Consider the following 19,493-nt stretch of genomic DNA (forward strand, 5'->3'; position numbering starts at 1 on the left):
ATGTAATGATTCAGCAGTGAAACGTATGAATATACACATAACTTTAATGCAATCATAATTCTCACATTTGACCTCAGACATTTTCTGTACAAACAATAAAAAAAAAAACTTTTTGCAGGGATTCACACATTCACATCAATGAACATCATGACATTACCGGTCCATATTGGGGATAAAGATGACAAAACATGGTTGGTTATGAATTTACACTGCCTTTCCCCATGCTTCTGCAATGAATGAATGAATGCAGTTTGGAAAGGCAACATATTCTTTCTGTCTACTGTTTTACTGTAGCTGCATGTCAAGGTTAAACTAGTATCTTCAAAAAACCTGTTCATTTAGCAGCCAATCACAAATCAAACATCTAATGAAGTGCAGATAGGGAGGAAAAATATGGCAGAAAGGAAAGTAAGAAACATGATTGATAGAGGATTCTCACTCAGTTTGGTATGGAAGCCCATTTCTACCACAAGAGAAAAAGATTATGCTTTGGCAAATCAGTTGTGAAAAAAAAAAAAAATAGAAATTATGAGATACTAAGGCAATATTATGAAGTCAAAATTATGACAAGTCAACTATGTGACAAAAATTCAAATTGTTTAAAAAAATGACAAAAAATTGATAGTTATAATTGACTTTTTATCTCATAATTAGGATATTTGTCATAATTTGTTTCATCTCATAAATGATGTCATGATTCCGATAATGTATAAATTTCAACTTATTGACCTTTTATCATAATTTGAATGTTTTGTCTCAAATTATTTTTTTATTGAGTAATTTAGACATTCATTTTGACTTGGTATCTTGGTACCCTAAATCTTGCGCACGATTTACTAATTCATTCCCTCAATTTACTAAATCGTGCACACAATTTAAATATTTCTTGCAAATCATGTGCAGGGCTCCATATAATTGACAATCTCATAAGTAGGCTATGACTTAAAGGTACAATTTGTGATATTTTTTTTCCGCTAGAGGTCGCTAGAAGCCTATTCAAAACAAAGGCGTAGTTTGATGACGCCAAGTTTTAGAGCGGAAACTTGGGACATGTGGTCTCCATCTCAACTGACGGTGCAAAAGAATGGGGATTAGAGTCAGGAAGAACTCATGTTCGTGGATGCGATTATTAATGTTACTGTAGTATGAAGCAGAGCAGGAGCGAGTGTTGCGGGAGCTGAACGAGGAGCTGGAGCGATTGATCAACACACGCATCACGAGCAGCGGGACTTTTATTATGACACAGTCGCGGGCGCCGCTTCCGCTTTTCCGGTCATGAGTTTACGGGAGCTGTCCTTGTCGACAGAACCAGCGGCAGATGGTAAACAGTAATTATGTTCCATAAATAAGTAACACAATCCACATTAAAACGTGCAAGAAGTAAATAAGGAACTGCTTGAAGCAAGCTAGTGGTTTGCTGGACGCTAACTCTACTTCCGCATTTGTCCAAGGCACTGATGTCGTGTGGTTTCTACGTCAGTAAAGGCGGTAACAAAGGTAACTGACGTCATTGACAGGCGACTGCACTGCCCCGTGTCACTGTTTAGAATGGGAATTTGCTCATGATTTACAAGTAGTTGAAAACAGAGATATTGTTAGTAATCAGCTGGACAAAATATATAACACTAGCCTAGTGGTTTTTGGATATTTTACTGCAAAAACTTTACATATTGTACCTTTAAGATGTCAATTTCGACATGTCATGACTTTTTATTTCAACTTCATTTCATCATTTCACAAATGACTTGTCAGAATTATGACATATTTTACATGTTAATTTAAATCATAAATATGACAGTCTGTCATAAAGTCATAATTTTAACTTCTAATGTCATTATTTACTAAAGCAAGTTTATTTTTTATTTTATTTTATTTATTTGTGTGTGTGTGTGTGTGTGTGTGTGTGTGTGTGTGTGTGTGTGTGTGTGTGTGTGTGTGTGTGTGTGGCAGAAATGACCTTCCATAGTTTGGTAATATACATCACACAGTGATCATAATAAACAGGCACATTCTATTCATAGTTACAACGCAGAAACCTTCCTGCACCTCAACCCTTCTGGAGCAATAAGCCGAGACACACGAGCACTTGCAGCGTGACATCTAAACCCAAACAAAGTAAAGAAGTGGGCTTTGTCTGTCCCTTAGGAAACCTGCAGTCCTGAAGTATTAACGACATCTTACAATAGCATTATGTCACTTTTGAATGGTCGCAGCAGAAAAACGTTTGAAACCATGTTCCTCACAGAGATATTCCAGTCTCTTGATGTGTCGTCACATATGCGACAAACGGAGAAGCTGCTGAATACACCAAGAGCACAGGTAATGAGCGTCACGTCCGCGTTTCACTGGAAACTGTTATCATAATGTCACTATCATCCTACCCGCCGCTTGAATGAGGAAACAGTACTGTAGATTTCTTGAACGCTCATTTCAAATGAAGAACGTGTAGATCAAGAGGAAGCGGGGAAAGAGAGGAAGAGATTAAAGGGGTAGTTATCTCTAAAATTGAAATTCTGTCTTCAGTTACTTGGCCTTTTTATCCTCTGTGGAACACAAAAGAAGACGTTTTGATAAATGTTCACGCTGCTCTTTTATATACAATGAAGGCAAATGGTGACCTTCAAATAAGCACCATAAAAGAATCATAAGTGGTCCAATGATTTATCCGTTATATTTTTAGTCTTCGAAGAGACACTATAACGTTATGTGGCAAACAGACTAAAATGTAAGTCACTGTTCGCTGAAATTCTCGCCCAACAACCATAGTTATCATTCACTTTAAAGGGTTAGTTCACACAAAAATGAAAACTCTGTCATTAATTACTCACCCTCATGTCGTTCCACACCTGTAAGACCTTTGTTCATCTTCGGAACACAAATTAAGATATTTTTGATAAAATCCGATGGCTCAGTGAGGCCTCCATTTCCAGCAAGATAATTAACACATTCAAATGCCCAGAAAGCTACTAAAGATATATTTAAAACAGTTCATGTGAGTACAATGGTTCAACCTTAATGTTATGAAGTGACAAGAATTTTTTTGCGAAGCTTTACGAATCTTTTGTTTTGAATCAGTGGTTCGGAGTGTGAATCAAACTGCCAAAGTCACGCCCCCCAGTGGTGAACCATAAAAATTTCAAAACACTTATGACGTAACGAAGCCTCGTTTACTGAAATCAGGTGACTTTGGCAGTTTGATAAACTCTCTGAACCATTGCTTCGAAACAAATGATTTGTAAAGCTTCGACGCTTCATGAAGCAGTGTTTTGAAATCGCCCATCACTAGATTTTGTTGAATAAAGTCATTATTTAGTTTTTTTGGCACACAAAAAGTATTCTCGTCGCTTCATAACATTAAGGTTGAACCACTGCAGTCACATGAACTGTTTTAAATATGTCTTTAGTAGCTTTCTGGACATTGAAAGTGTTAATTATCTTGCTGGCAATGCAGGCCTCACTGAGCCATTGGATTTTATCAAAAATATCTTAATTTGTGTTCCGAAGATGAACGAAGGTCTTATGGGTGTGGAACGACATGAGGATGAGTAATTAATGACAGAATTTTCATTTTTGGGTGAACTAACCCTTTAATTTTAATTAAAAAGAGCAGCTTGAGTTATTATCATTACAAATAAAACCAAAAAAAAACATTTCAATCTTTAATGTTTCACAGAAGAAAGTCAAACAGATTTCGATGGACATGCGGGAGAGTAAATGGTGACTGAATTTTAATTTTTTAGATAAACTATCCCTTTTAAAGTATGGAGGAGAAAAACAAGCCATCGTGTCTGAATGCATAACAGACTGGACAAACACTTCACAGAAGGGTTACTACAAAGAGACCGAGACAAAAGGGCGAGCGAGAGCACAGCGTCACTGCTTGGAACCTTCTTCCTGCTCTTCCTCCTCCTCTTCCTCATCAAAAGACACGGCTCCAGAGGTATCGGAGATGCTTCGGCAGTGTCTGTACCAGCGGATGACTTCCTGAAAGACGTTGTCCTCCCCTTCCTCCACATCTCTTCCATCCTCCTCTTCTTCCTCGGGTGAAAGGCCAGACTCGGAGTAGGAGGTGGAGTAGTAGCAGGAGTCTCCCTTGCTCCACAAAGGCCTGCGGTCTGGTTTATGAACCGCACACATTGCCCTGTCGCCCTCCCCTTCTGAAAGCTGGAGTTCTTGGGCATATGGTGGCACTTCTTCTGAGATGAGCAGGTCGTCGTGGTCTGTCTGGGTGGAGCAGGGTTCTGACTGACTGAGTGGGAGTTCAGCGACGTCTGTCTCAGCCTGACTTGGCACTGGGCAGCTTTGATTGGATAATACCGTATCTGAGGGAGGAGCAAAGGGTAAGAATACCTATAGATACAGGAGAGGATAGAAGTGGAAAAGAAGATGGAGAGAGACAGAAAGACACAAAGGACAAATGATACCGAAAACAAAAAGGAAGAAATTAAGCAGAAAACACAAAAAATACATGAGAAAGAGCATAAGAGATGAATGAAATGACAAGACTAACAAGACTAATTCATTTTTTCCACAAAAATGAATTCAAGATCAACAAAAAAACATGTACTGTGAAATTGCAAATATACAGAGTCTGCAAAATGTATCTGGACACTTTTTGACACGTCACTGCATTACATACAAAATACCAAACCAAGTGGTATCTGAAAACACATGATACTAAAGATTTCCTCATAAATAACAGAGACATGTCTTTAATTATTTTAATTGATTTGGAAGTCATTCTTTGTGGAATTATGAAACAAACTATGTGTAGTTCATTAATAATCATGTTACACAAAGTTTGACAACCAGAAAGTGAAACTTTGTCTTGATTTTGAACAATATATTTATGGCTTCATATTTTGGAACCTAACAAACTTCCTTTTGTTTAATGTTTTAATTGAAAAGTGTGCTTGTGCTTCCAATCTTTCAAATATATGCAACTGTTCAAAATTTGGGGTTGTTAAAACATTTATTTGATCATATATATTTATATATATATATATATATATATATATATATATATATATATATATATATATATATATATATATATATATATATACACAGTGGCATGAAAAAGTATGTGAACCCCTTGTAGAATCTGTGAAAATGAGAATTATTTTAATAAAATAAGAGGGATAATAAAAAGTGCATGTTATTTTTTGTTTAGTATTGTCCTGAGTAAGATATTTTACATAAAAGCAAGTTTGCATTTAGTTCACAAGACAAAACAATAGCTGAATTTATTAAAATAACCCAATTCATAAGTATGTGAATCATTGATTCTCAATACTGTGTGTGGTTACCTGATGATCCACGACTGTTTTTATGTTTTGTGATGGTTGTTCATGAGTCTCTTGTTTTTCTGAGCAGTTAAACTGAGCTCTGTTCTTCAGAAAAATCCTCCAGCTCCTGCAGATTCATCAGTTTTCAAGCCTTTTTGCATATTTGAACCCTTTCCAGCAGTGACTGTAGGATTTTGAGATCTGTGTTTTCATACTGAGGACAATTGAGGAACTCAAACTCAACTATTAAAAAAGGTTCAAACATTCACTGATGCTCCAGAAGGAAATACGATGCATTAAGAGTCGGGGTGTGAAAACTTTTGAACAGGATGAAGATGTCACAATTGTTCTTATTTTGTTTAAATATCATTGTTTTTCATTTAGTACTGCCCTTCGGAAGCAACAGAAGAATATTTGCTTGTTTCCCGGCAGAAAAATTAAGTACAATTTACCTTGATATTTGAATTCAAAAGTTTTCACCCCTCGGCTCTTAATGCATCGTGTTTCCTTCTGGAGCATCAGTGAATGTTTGAACCTTTTTTTAATAGTTGTGTTTGAGTACCTCAGTTGTCCACAGTGTGAAAAGATGAATCTCAAAATCATACAGTCACTGCTGGAAAGGGTTCAAATATGCAAAAATGCTTGAAAACTGATGAATCTGCAGGAGCTGGAGGATTTTTCTGAAGAACAGAGCTCAGTTTAACTGCTCAGAACAAACAAGAGACTCATGAACAACCATCACAAAACAAAAAAACAGTCGTGGATCATCAGGTATCCACACACAGTATTGAGAATCAATGGTTCACATACTTATGAATGGGGTTATTTTAATACATTCAGCTATTGTTTTGTCTTGTGAACTAAATGCAAACATCTTTTATGTAAAATATCTTACTCGGGACAATACTAAACTAAAAATAACATGCATTTTTTTATTATCCCTCTTATTTTATTAAAATAATTCTCATTTTCACATATTCTGCAAGGGGTTTACATACTTTTTCATGCTGTATATATATATATATATATATATATATATATATATATATATATATAGATAGATAGATAGATAGATAGTAATTGATTCCTGTGATGCAAAGCTGAATTTTTAGCATCATTACTCCAGTCTTCAGTCACATGATCCTTCGGAAATCATTCTAATATGCTGATTTGCTGCTCAAAATACATTTCTCAGCGTTGAAGTTAGTTGTACTGCAACTCTTTTGTAACATTATAAATGTCTTAACTCTCACTTTTGATTTAATACATGCTTGCTGAATAAAAGTATTAATTTCTTTAAAGCTGCAGTCCGTAAGTTTTGTCTCTTTGTCGCCATCTCTGTTTGAAACCTGCAGTTGCAGTTATATGCGGAATTATCATCTTTACATGCATTGTGCATCAGCACGGCTCCTCACCGCAAATCTAATGTTTGCTGTCAGTCACTGCACTGGTGTGGATACTGTATCTGCCATTAAAATGACAAGTTTAATTATTCCAGCTGCTGAGAAAAATGGCTATAAATGATCAGCCACCTACAGACATGATGTAATGACGCAAAGCTATTTTTTTCCTGCGGAAACCTCAAATTATAAAACATTATTACAAGCTTACCGTTGTGAATCGGGCTAAGGTAAGGAGATTGTTTTGACTGGCTGATTTTGGATAATTTTTTAACAAAAAAAAAAGTTATGGACTGCAGCTTTAACAACAAAAAAAGTTTTTGAATGGTAATGTATGCAACTCACTTTGATATTTTGTACGAAAATGAACAAATTCGCTTCATATATTTTTATTTGTAATGTTTGTTCAAGTGTGAAAATACATTCTAGGGCCACTTTGAAGGCCACGCTCACCTGAGCTCAGAGTTGTTGTGATTGGCTCGTCATATAGAGGAGGATCCTCTTCATATGACTCTTCATCCATCTCCTCCTCATCTACAGAGGTCCAGGCACGGAGCTTCGCCTCTGCAATGGCAAACTGCTCAGCCACACCTAAAAAAAAAAAGAATCGTATCGAATGACACCGGACTTTACACGCTAATTAAACAGGCGGCAGTGCAACAAAATCTCTTTTGACACAGCAATGACGTACAAGTTTTCTGGTGAGGCTTTTGTTCTTATTGAACAAACTGCTGAGAGACGAGGGTTTTCTGTGCTAAATGCAAGTTAAATGACAGATTATCTCAGCAGCCCAATTCACGGCAGTCAGGAAACTGATGACAACCAAACGTAGCAGAGTATAAAAGCTGCCAGGTAAAGTAAAAAATGGAGTGCTAGAAGAAAGGAATGAAGTAAACTGCAGGATCAGCAGGTGTAACTGTGTGACTGTGTAATCTAATTTAACACCATCTGCTGAGTCTAAAAGCCTTCAGCTGGCACATGATGGAGGGGCGGAAGTTGACTGACAACAGATCATATTCCTCTTGCATTATATACTGTATTGATGTTATATTAATAATAATAATAACACTTTAATTAAAGCTGCAGTCCGCAACTTTTTTTGTGTTAAATATTTATCTAAATTAAATATTAAAAATTATATAATGAAAATATACAACATGAATCCATTTTCCAAACCGTGTTTTTGTCTTATCTTGAATCATTATGGTACACTTATAATAAGTGTTTATATTCGGACTATTTCAGACCGGACTGGTAGGACCCGCCGTAGAGTATCACAGTAACTGCGTGACTCGCCATAGACATACACAGAGAAAAGTAGCTCCGGCTAGAATGTTCCTCCGCAAGACGCGTGCAGTTCTGTTTATTAACCGCTAGAGGGCCAAAAATTGCGGACAGCAGCTTTAAAAAAAAAGTACTATAATAAAATAAAACAAATTTCAAATTTTTGTGCTTACTATAATATAATTCATATTTGTAATTTGTTATTAATATATATAATGAATGTAATAATAATATCAATAATAGATACACACACATATACAGTAAATATACGTTTCACACACAGTTATTATAATATTAATAAAAAAAATTATTTAGCAAACTTTTACAATTCTGGATGAGAATATAGAATATTATATTGTAGTCATTATTACATTAATTAATAATAATAATAATTACATTAACTTTTTGTCATTAATTTGTATTATATATGTGTGTGTGTGTGTGTGTAGTTTAAGTACAATATAATATTCTACATTCTCTTCCATAATTTTAAAATTTTGGTAAATAAAAATTGTATTCGTTTTATGCATCCAAGATGTAGGTGACTTTTTTACTTCAGTCGAACGCAAATTATGATTTTTAACTGCAACCGCTGCCGTCTGTCAGTCAAATAATAGCAGTGATTGGGAACTTGAACAATAAGAGTCGAAAAAACTTCCATAGACAAATCCAAATGAAACCCTGCGGCTCGTGACGACACATTGATGTCCTAAGACACGAAACGATCGGTTTGTGCGAGAAACCGAACAGTATTTATATCATTTTTTACCTCTAATACACCACTATGTCCAACTGCGTTCAGCTTCCGGTGAGTGAGGTCAGATCGCGCTCTGACAACGGAAGTGATGTCTCGCGTTCATTGAAGTATATGGGTCATCACAACGCGTTTTTTGACCTCACTAACAGGAAGCTGAACGAAGTTGGACATAGTGGTGTATTAGAGGTAAAAAATTATATAAATACTGTTCGGTTTCTCGCACAAACCGATCGTTTCGTGTCTTAGGACATTAATGTGTCGTCACGAGCCACAGGTTTTGATTTTGATTTGTCTAAGCAAGTTTTATTTACTGTTATAGTTGAAGTTCCCATCTACTGCTATTATTTGACTGACAGACCGCAACGGTTGCAGTTAAAAATCATCATTTGCGTTCGACTGAAGAAAAAAAGTCACCTACATCTTGGATGCACTGGGGGTAAGCAGATAAACATCAAATTTTCATTTTCGGGTGAACTATCCCTTTAATATTATAACTATTTTCTAAATGTGTTATAATACAATTTTAAAAGAATTTTATAATAACATTTTAAAAGAATGTATAATATTATAATAATAGTAATTGCTATCATTATGAGTGCTGTATTTGACCTGACATTAGCTGATTATTATTATTATTATTCATCTTATTATTAATTAACATAATACATTCATGCAAATGTTAAAATCTTGATGTTGAGTAATAAAGTTCATGTCCAAAATTCAGCTTTGCCATCACAGGAATAAATTACTTTTTAAATTATATTAAAATAGAAGGTAATTAAAAATTGTAATAACATTACACAATATTAATGTTCATAAATATTACAGTTATTAAATGATTAATACATTTCTAATCATTTATGACAGTAATTTTGACTTCACATTAGCTGATTATTATTGTTATTATTAAATCCGTGAAAACATTCATGCAAATGGTAAAATCTTTATGTTGAGTAATAAAGTTCACTTCCACGTTAGTTGGCAACAGCCCATGTATAAACACCCAGGCAACAATATCTTTGAACATCTAGGGTTATCTCCTCAACACTTCATCAGCAGTGAGAGATCCACAGCTGTAAAAGACCCACCTGCTGCAAACCGGGCCTCCTGCTCTCCTTCGCTGAGATGGGAGTAGGAGTTAAAGTGGGACTGCAGTGTAGCAGATGGAGGGTCTAAGGGCTTAGACCAGCCCTTCCACTCAATCAGATGAGCCACCCGACCCTGAGCCATGGCCGTGGGTTTGGTCACGTGATCCTTCACCACCTGTGAGATGCCTGTTAGGGAAACAGCAGATTGGTGGTAAACACTGATGTGTGTTACTAACATACATAAATGCTTCTGATGAATGAAGCTACAGGTGTTTAAATCCTCACCATTAAATGATGATCTGGCCAGAGCTGCAATTTCCTGGATACTAAGAGCTTTTCTCGACTTGGGGAGCATATCAATAGGGTCATCAACCTGAGGAAGCAAGTTCAAAGACAAAATGGTCTCCTTTTGCACTGTGTAGATATTATAATATACATTTCCTAGAAAGAAGCAGTTATAATGGTTTGGTCTTGTTTGGGCTTTTTTAAAGAATTTCATTCAGCACAGATGTATTATATGAATTTGTATTACAAAAGATTTCTATTTCAAATATTATATTATAACTTTCTATTAATTAACTGTTTTCAGCATTGACATAATAACAGATGTTTTTAAGCAGCAAATCATATTAAAATGATTTATGAAGGATCATGTGACACTGAAGACTGTAATATATTTATGTAGATATATAGCATATATATGGGTCAGTAACATGACGGGTGATTTTTTTTTTTTTTTTGTCCAAAGGCCTTAATAATAATAAAAAACAAAGATATGACATCCAAAATATGTAAAGTAGTACAACTAGATCTCTTTTATTGAATTCAAAAGGTTTAAATTATATTTTGCTACATATAAAGGTATTTTAAAGATTTTGAAGTGTCAAAAGATAATTTGGTTTAACCATCCAAAGGCAAATACAGCCATTTAATTTGTGATTAAAATATCTTAAAATGTAATAAATTTATATATTTTTTTTTATTATGGCATGATTTTATAACATCATATATCATCAGTGTGCAAAATGGTATTAAAAATGTGTAGAAATTGTTGCTTTGTTATGAGAAAGAATGTCTGTAAAAATGAATTTCATTGATGTCATTCGGAGTAACCAATATAAAAGGAACATTTTGGATCAAGTCATGAGGTCAATATCATGTGACAGGATGTGGAATCATTCAGACACCTGCAAAGGACCACATGGTCATGAAGCAAAGTAACTAACTCTCTTTTAACTATTTAAAAAATTTATGTTTTCACTTGCTCCTACGCATGTCCCGAAATATCAGGTCATACGGTACAACCGCTATAAAACGTAAAATATGCTGTAATATTTTAAAAACTTGTACTAAATATAAAATGTTTGATTTGCATTTTGCTAGCTAGTTAGCAAGCTAACCAGCTAGCTATCTAGATATCAGCCTTTTAGCATTGTTTGAAAATATCGTCATTTGGTATAACCACAAGTGTCATTCGGTAAAACCGGAATTTTGGTTAAACCAAATGATTTTTTTGGTCACATTTTGTCCAGCTTGTAAAAAATTACAAAAGCAGTGTTAAATGATCATAAAAACAACAATCTCATTGTTATCACTTAATAAATCTTCAAAATTAATTATATCTCCATTATATTTTTTTGACACTTTAAAAAACCTTATTCGTCAATGACCCATATATATATATATATCATACCATACAAAATCCCTCTTACTTTGTTAAAATAATTAACATTTTGCAGATTATGAAAAAAATGATCAATACTGTGGGTGAAAAAACAAACTCACTACATCACATATATATCCTGCTATGAATGTCAAACACACAATTACTTTCCAATGGTCCCCTGTAACCTGCTAAAATACCCACTGGGGCACAGTATGTGCGCCCCTCTTTGGGAATTATTGACAACACAGCAATGGCCACCATCAAGGAATTAACCAATTCGTTCTCTTACCTTATTACATCTCCTGACATGTCTCTCTCGCTTTATGAATGGACGCATCTCAAAAGGCAGAGTTTTCTAGTCAAGACACGAATACCAAACTACAAGAGCTCCACATGAAAGTAAAGACTCTAAAGTCACTGCCGACTCAAGCTCCACCTCAGAAACAGATGCCAAATCCACAATTAACCCTTTGACAATTCACTTGCACTCATCCAAGTTGAAGCATATGTTAGTTGCACAGGCTGTTAAAGTGTTCAGCCACACTGTGGCATTAATAATCAAAGCAGCTGATGGCTTAGACATATTTGGCCAATCAAGCCTCTTCCTGTGGCTTGTTAATTTACAAACAGCATTCGCTGCCATGTCAGATAATATTAGCCTGCAGCCCTCAAGATGATAAAAAAAAAACTGGCCACAGCTGGGGGCTAATGACCTCTGGCGTTTGACTTTAATGGATTACATGATGGAAATTTGAATCGACAAGTGACATCCATCGGTTTAAAAAGAGAACCGATGTGTCTGATGAGTGATGAGGCGACTATTTGTAGCCCTTGTACTACAAATCTTTTAGAAACAAAGATCCAGTTACTATTTTCAAATAATCAGGTGAGGTGAAGGATTCGTAAACGACCAAAACAAAAGTAGGCCACTGTGTCAGGCATAAAATTATGCATTTAAGCTATATCCACCCTCCTAAAATCAAATCACACAGGTGGGTCTGACATGCACGTGCCTGACGTCAAAGTCTCGGACGCAGGTACATATGCTTAAGACAGATTGCCCTTTAAAGCCCATAAGAAAAGCTGCTACTGAAGAAGATTGCAGAGGCACCAGCTGCCTACCATGTTTCAGTGCTGTATGTGGGTCAAATATTTCTGCGTGATTTGGGGTTAGCCGTCACAGCAGAGAGAGACAGACATGGGCCATGGTGATCATAATGAGGTCAATTAAGCTTACACCACAGGATATGGGCTCATTTTACTTCATTACCCTGGTATTATATGCTAATACCATGGTACTTTGATATGGTAATGATTCAGTACCATGGTACTGAACAGCACTCACCCTGCATCATGTCATTCAGCCTTCCAAAAAGAGCAGCAGAACAATTAAAACAGAATGCTTGGTTTTTTTTCCCCCCGCAGACAGTCTACATGTCCAAAACATAAAACATGGTATAACCATGGTACTATGTGCAGCAAAAAAATTAAAAATATAATATTACTATATTATTACTATGTAAAAAAACAACAAAAAAAAACAAGCTATTACCAAAAAAACTACTCACAACTAAGTCCACTATGTCCACAAACATAATATTAGCATGGTACATGCCATATGTCCTAAAAAATAACATGGTATTACCATGGTACTACATCAAAAAAAAAAAAAAAAAAAAAAGAAAGAAAGCATCATACCATGATACATGTCCAGAACAAACACACACACAAACACAAACATGGTATTAGTATTATTACCATGATACATGTACAAAAAACAAAACAAAAACAAATAAACAAACCATGTATTACCATGGCACTGTGTCCAGAAACATAGTACCAGAATAGTAAATGTCTTACAAAAATGGTACAACATCCAAAAAAGCAACATAGAGGACCACAATACATGTTCAAAATAAACAAAAACAAGGTGTTATTACTACTATATCCAAGGTACATGTTTTTTTCCCTAAGGTACATGTCCAAGAAAATACAAACAAACATAGAATTACCATAGCATCCAGAAACACAGTTTTAGCATGGTACATGCCCAAAAACATTCAGCATGAGACTGTTCTCATACTCTCAAGCCACACGTCCATTGTCCAATTTTCTCACGCAGTGGAAAACACTGTGGAGCAAAAAGGACACAGACAAGGCATTGACAGACAAGATAGTGCAGGGTACTTCTGATATGAAACAAAGTCTCAGCTTTTAGATTTTGTACGTTTTACTACGAAATTCAAATGATAAATACAGTTTTGGCGCTCTTTAATATGGCCTGAAGACTGCTGTAGCGCCTCATTTCAAGCGAAGCAGGAGCGTGTGTGAACTGATCTTCGTTTCCTCTTTATTACTAGTTGTTATAGCATGAAATAAACATGAATGAACATCTGAGGGTATGTTGAAAGAAACAGTACAACTTATTGAAATATATCATGCCTCATGTAATCGCTCAATCAGTGCGGAAACACGTCAATAAAATGACAATGTCACGTAACATTACATTTACCTCAGAAAAGCCATTAAGAGTCATCTCTATAGTTAGCAAGAAAAAATTACTATACAGAGGAGCATTCTGCAAAAAAAAGCAGAATATTACATATTAATTATATTATGCAATTAAAAAGCTATTATTAATGTTATTATCATAAAAACAGTGTTGTATGCAATTGTATACAAATCAGTTAACCTTTAATAACAGGCTTCCCTGTATAGGCTAGTTTTCAACAGTAGTTAAGATTAACATGTACTATATCCATTTCCGAATTAATCAATATGTAAATACAGTCTTATGAAACTTACAATCTTATGGTAAGAATAGTAGGCTACATGTCTTAAAAAATAACATGGTACTACTTTCAAAAAAGAAAGCATGTCCAATAATACATGGTATTACTATTACCATGATGTTCTGTCAAAAAACGTGGTATTACCAAGGTACATGTCCAATACAAACAAACAAGCAAGGCTTTACCATGACACGATGTCTAGAAACATAGTATTAGCATGGTACATGCCCCAAAAACACGACATTATAGTATGTCCTAAAAAATAACATGGTACTTCTTTCATAAAAGAAAACAACATACCATTGGCATTATGGTACTGTCAAAATTATACATTATTATGTATTATACACACATACAAAAGAATTCGCTATAAGCAGGAAAAAATAAATACACAGACATTGTCACAGAGATAACGAGGTCATATATTGAGATTTGTTTCATCTTGAAATGAGCTGCAGCATCTCGAGCAGTGTGTCTGGGTGAAATAAATATATACCCTAAACATTATTAGCCTTGTTAGGTCAAATATATTACAGCATTTGCAACAGATATTTAGTTGCAGTGAAGGAAAACGCACCTAAATTAGGCCACCTGAGCTCAATTCATGGAAAGGAACACAATGCAGTTAACGCAATATAAGGGCCGGTCGTTATAGCAACAGGTAACCCGTGAACCATCTGTCCCTGAGCATCATTAATTCCCATTGACCATGCACAACACGCAGGCACAGGTCTATGAAATGTGCCGCTGTAGGGTTTGGGATTTGGCTGGTTCGATTGGATTTTTTCCCTCAATCTGTTTTCCCCCAAACTGTTACATTCTGTATTATGCATAACATTCCATACACATTTAGTGATCTGAAATGACCATCTGTTTCTATGAAGCCCGTGTACGACAATAATGGCACAAAAACGGTTATTTTGCGGATAACTGCACGCTTTAAGGTAATGATGAATCAGGCCCTGATAAATGAATCCCATCACATAAGTGAGGGTGACACGGCAGGACATAAGACCCGAAGTCCATCAGCGGCCCGAGAATTGCCTGCTTGATTGATTGATTGGCGAGCAGATCATTTTCATAAACAACAGTGTAGCAACAGCACTCAACGCGTTTGTTTCCTGGCAACAGGCGAGCTGTGATATTATTCACGCATTGTACGTGACGGCCTATTGCGATCCCAGCAATTCCAGCGCAACAACACATGCATAGCAGTCACCAAAACCATAAACATTGATGGTGCGAGCCAGAATCGATGGAGCATTTTGTCAGTGACACGGAATCCACACGTACCTTTAGATTTAGTTGGGGTAAAGCTGTCAAAAGCATTGCACATGGATACAGCATTAGCGTTGGGTCTCAAGAGAAGAATCGCGGAGCCGTCTTCGGCAGTGAATAATAGACACCACCTTTTCTTGAGCATCAGAGACAGGGGCAAAAATGAGTGCTGCTGTTAACCCACGAAACACATCGTCCCCACCACACTGAGTCTTTTAGACAGCGTCATCCCACCTGTAATGCGGCTCTCTTAAAGACACAGCCTCTTTCACACGTACAGAGCCTGAGCGACGAGAGCAACTTATTATGGCAAGCCGTTTTAACATTTATTCCCAGTAGCGGCTCCTGACTGTAAATTTAGGTAGAGCAGATTCTGGTTTAGTGCTAGTTTATGATAAACATTTTGTAAGCTTTATATTCTAATCGCATGCAGAACACTTTTGGTAGGTTGCATTATTCAGCCTGAGGGTGGCGCTCTAATGTGGATTGACAGGATTTGTACACACAACACATGCATAGACTGCTATCTTAGAATTGCCTTCATGTTATTGTCTACAATTTCACCGGGAGAAGGGCCAGTTGACTAGCGATCTAACCAATCATAATGCCGAGTCTGCCATTTTGTGTGACAAAGCAGCCAGGGGAGTTAGATTAACGTCGGTGGACTTGAACTTGAAAAATGGTGTGTACTGATATCTTTCCTCGGTTGAAAGAACATTCCTTCTGATGTTCATTCATGTTTATTTGATGCTATAAATTAACTAGTAGGAAGAGATGATTGGTTTACAAGCTGCTTGAACTGCAGATTTGTCACAACATATTAATGAACCAGAAAACGGTATTTATTGTTTCAATTTCTTTAAAAATGATAAAATTTGAGACTTTGTTTTATATCAAAAGTAACCTGCTCTGTCTTGTCTGCCGACGCATTGTCAGTGTCCTCTTTGATGTATTTCCCGATGACTTGTTGGACGTAGCAACAGTAACTAAAGGGGGCGGGTCTTTGTGAACGACAGTTGTTGTTTTAGAATAAAGTTGCGGAGGAATTCGAATGAGGAAAAGTGTCTATTCTCATAACAAACAAACACAACAGAACTATATAAAGACTTTTCACATTAGCATGTTTACACAACACCTTTTTCAACTAAAATCAGAAAACTTCTTATGTGTTTTGGCTGTTCATTTACACGACAACAGCATTTTGGGGGCCTGAAAACGTCAACCTTTGAAAACAATACCATTATTGTCTCCGTATAAACAAACAAAAAAGTGAATTTGTGAAAAGAGTGACGTTATGCGTATATGTATTACGTGTGCAGTCTATAGGCGCATAGTTTTTCTTTACAAAGTGACCTTTCCAACTACTGGCCTGGCATGCATAACAGCGTTTTTAATCAGTTTTGTGGATCCATGTGAACGGGGATGGTTTTGACAGCGTTATCATCTGCACGTGAAAAATGCAAAGTACAAGTGCTGGTCATATAATTAGAATATCATCAAATAGTTGATTTATTTCACTAATTCCATTCAAAAAGTGAAACTTGTATATTATATTCATTCATTACACACAGACTGATATATTTCAAATGTTCATTTCTTTTAATTTTGATGATTATAACTGACAACTACGGAAAATCCCAAATTCAGTATCTCGGAAAATTAGAATATTGTGAAAAGGTTCAATACTGAAGACACCTGGTGCCACACTCTAATCAGCTAATTAACTCAAAACACCTGCAAAGGCCTTTAAATGGTCTCTCAGTCTAGTTCTGTAGGCTACACAATCATGGAGAAGACTGCTGACTTGACAGTTGTCCAAAAGACGAACATTGACACCTTACACAAGGAGAGCAAGACACAAAAGGTCATTGCAAAAGAGGCTGGCTGGTCACAGAGCTCTTGTGTCCAAGCACATTAATAGAGAGGTGAAGGGAAGGAAAAGATTTGGTAGAAAAAAAAAAGTGTACAAGCAATAGGGATAACCGCACCCTGGAGAGGAAACAAAACCCATTCAAAATGTGGGGGAGATTCACAAAGAGTGGACTGCAGCTGGAGTCAGTGCTTCAAGAACCACAACGCACAGACATATGCAAGACATGGGTTTCAGCTGTCGCATTCCTTGTGTCAAGCCACTCTCAAACAACAGACAGTGTCAGAAGCGTCTAAAGACAAAAAGGACTGGACTGCTGCTGAGTGGTCCAAAGTTATGTTCTCTAATGAAAGTAAATTTTGCATTTACTTTAGAAATCAGGGTCCCAGAGTCTGGAGGAAGAGAGGAGAGGCATACAATCCACGTTGCTTGAGGTCCAGTGTAAAGTTCCCACAGTCAGTGATGGTTTGGGGTAACATGTCATCTGCTGGTGTTGGTCCACTGTGTTTTCTGAGGTCCAAGGTCAACGCAGACGTATACCAGGAAGTTTTAGAGCACTTCATGCTTCCTGCTGCTGACCAACTTTATGGAGATGCAGATTTCATTTTCCAACAGGACTTGGCACCTGCACACAGTGCCAAAGCTACCAGTACCTGGTATCCCTGTTCTTAACTGGCCAGCAAACTCGCCTGAACTTAACCCCATAGAAAATCTATGGGGTATTGTGAAGAGGAAGATGCGATATGTCAGACCCAACAATGCAAAAGAGCTGAAGGTCACTATCAGAGCAACCTGGGCTCTCATAACACCTGAGCAGTTCCACAGACTGATCGACTCCATGCCACGCCGCATTGCTGCAGTAATTCAGGCAAAAGGAGCCCCAACTAAGTATTGAGTGCTGTACATTCTCATACTTTTTATAATCATCAAAATGAAAAGAAATAAACATTTGAAATATATCAGTCTGTGTGTAATGAATGGATATAATATACAAGTTTCACTTTTTGAATGGAATTAGTGAAATAAATCAACTTTTTGATGATATTCTAATTATATGACCAACACCTGTAAAAACGTTTCTGTTTTTAGTATGTTGTCACGTAAATGTACCCCTACCCTAATATACACGAGTTCACACTTACATATAATCAGATATAGTATAAAATATGTGTATTTGGCGTGCTGGTCAAGGAGAGGGCTCCGAGCTCGGAATTTGAACTAAATGAAATTAATTAGACTAAATTAATTTAAAAACTAAATTAGAGCATGCTGCAGTTCCATTTTTCACCACATATTTACACAGGATAATTGTGAGATGCTATAGAGATGGGAATCTCTGCAGCACTCTATAGCAGTTAGAAATTACCATGGTTACTAAATACTACTGCATGTCCCTAGAACCAGATTCCATGTCTGGGGATTGGGTCGCCGGGGCCCCCGCCTTCGGCTCCCGCCCAATCCACAATGCACCGGCCCCTTACGGTCCCTCCTGCAGGTGGTGGGCCCAAAGGAGGTCGGCCCCACGCCATTTTTTCGGGCTGAGCCCGGCCGGGCCCCATGGGCTAAGACCCCGGCCACCAGGTGCTCGCATGCGAGCCCCAACCCTGGGCCTGGCTCCAGGGTGGGGCCCCGGTTGCGCCATACCGGGCGACGTAGTGGACCTTGTTTTTAGTTGTCTCATAAAGGGCTTCTGAACCGCTCTTTGTCTGATGAGCTGCGCTGAGCTGCGCTACAATTTTCCGGTCAATCTACATTCCTACTCTCACCTATGGTCATGAGCTTTGGGTCATGACCAAAAGAACGAGATCCCGGATACAGGCGGTCAAAATGAGTTTCCTCCGCAGGGTGGCTGGGCGCTCCCTTAGAGATAGGGTGAGGAGCTCAGAGTTGAGCCACTGCTCCTCCACATCGAGAAGAGCCAGCTGAGGATGCCTCCTGGACGACTCCCTGGGGACGTGTTCCGGGCATGTCCCACCGGGAGGAGGCCCCGGGGAAGACCTAGGACACGCTGGAGGGACTATGTCTCTTGGCTGGCCTGGGAATGCCTCGTAATTCCCCCGTAAGAGCTGG

General features: G+C 37.2%; 1 protein-coding gene across 1 annotated transcript; it reads right to left on the reverse strand.

The window, feature by feature from the left end:
- Positions 1–3,616: 3,616 nt before the first annotated feature.
- On the reverse strand, positions 3,617–10,186 carry fam131aa (family with sequence similarity 131 member Aa). The gene is made up of 4 exons (XM_067363815.1): positions 10,103–10,186; positions 9,818–10,003; positions 7,142–7,279; positions 3,617–4,322 (listed from the first exon to the last, which is right to left on the reverse strand). The coding sequence occupies exons 1-4, from the start codon at positions 10,170–10,172 to the stop codon at positions 3,874–3,876; spliced, it is 843 nt and encodes a 280-aa protein (XP_067219916.1). The 5' UTR covers positions 10,173–10,186; the 3' UTR covers positions 3,617–3,873.
- Positions 10,187–19,493: the final 9,307 nt, after the last annotated feature.

Source organism: Chanodichthys erythropterus, chromosome 16 (assembly GCF_024489055.1).
Source record: "Chanodichthys erythropterus isolate Z2021 chromosome 16, ASM2448905v1, whole genome shotgun sequence".
In the NCBI taxonomy this organism is placed as follows: Eukaryota; Metazoa; Chordata; class Actinopteri; order Cypriniformes; family Xenocyprididae; genus Chanodichthys; species Chanodichthys erythropterus.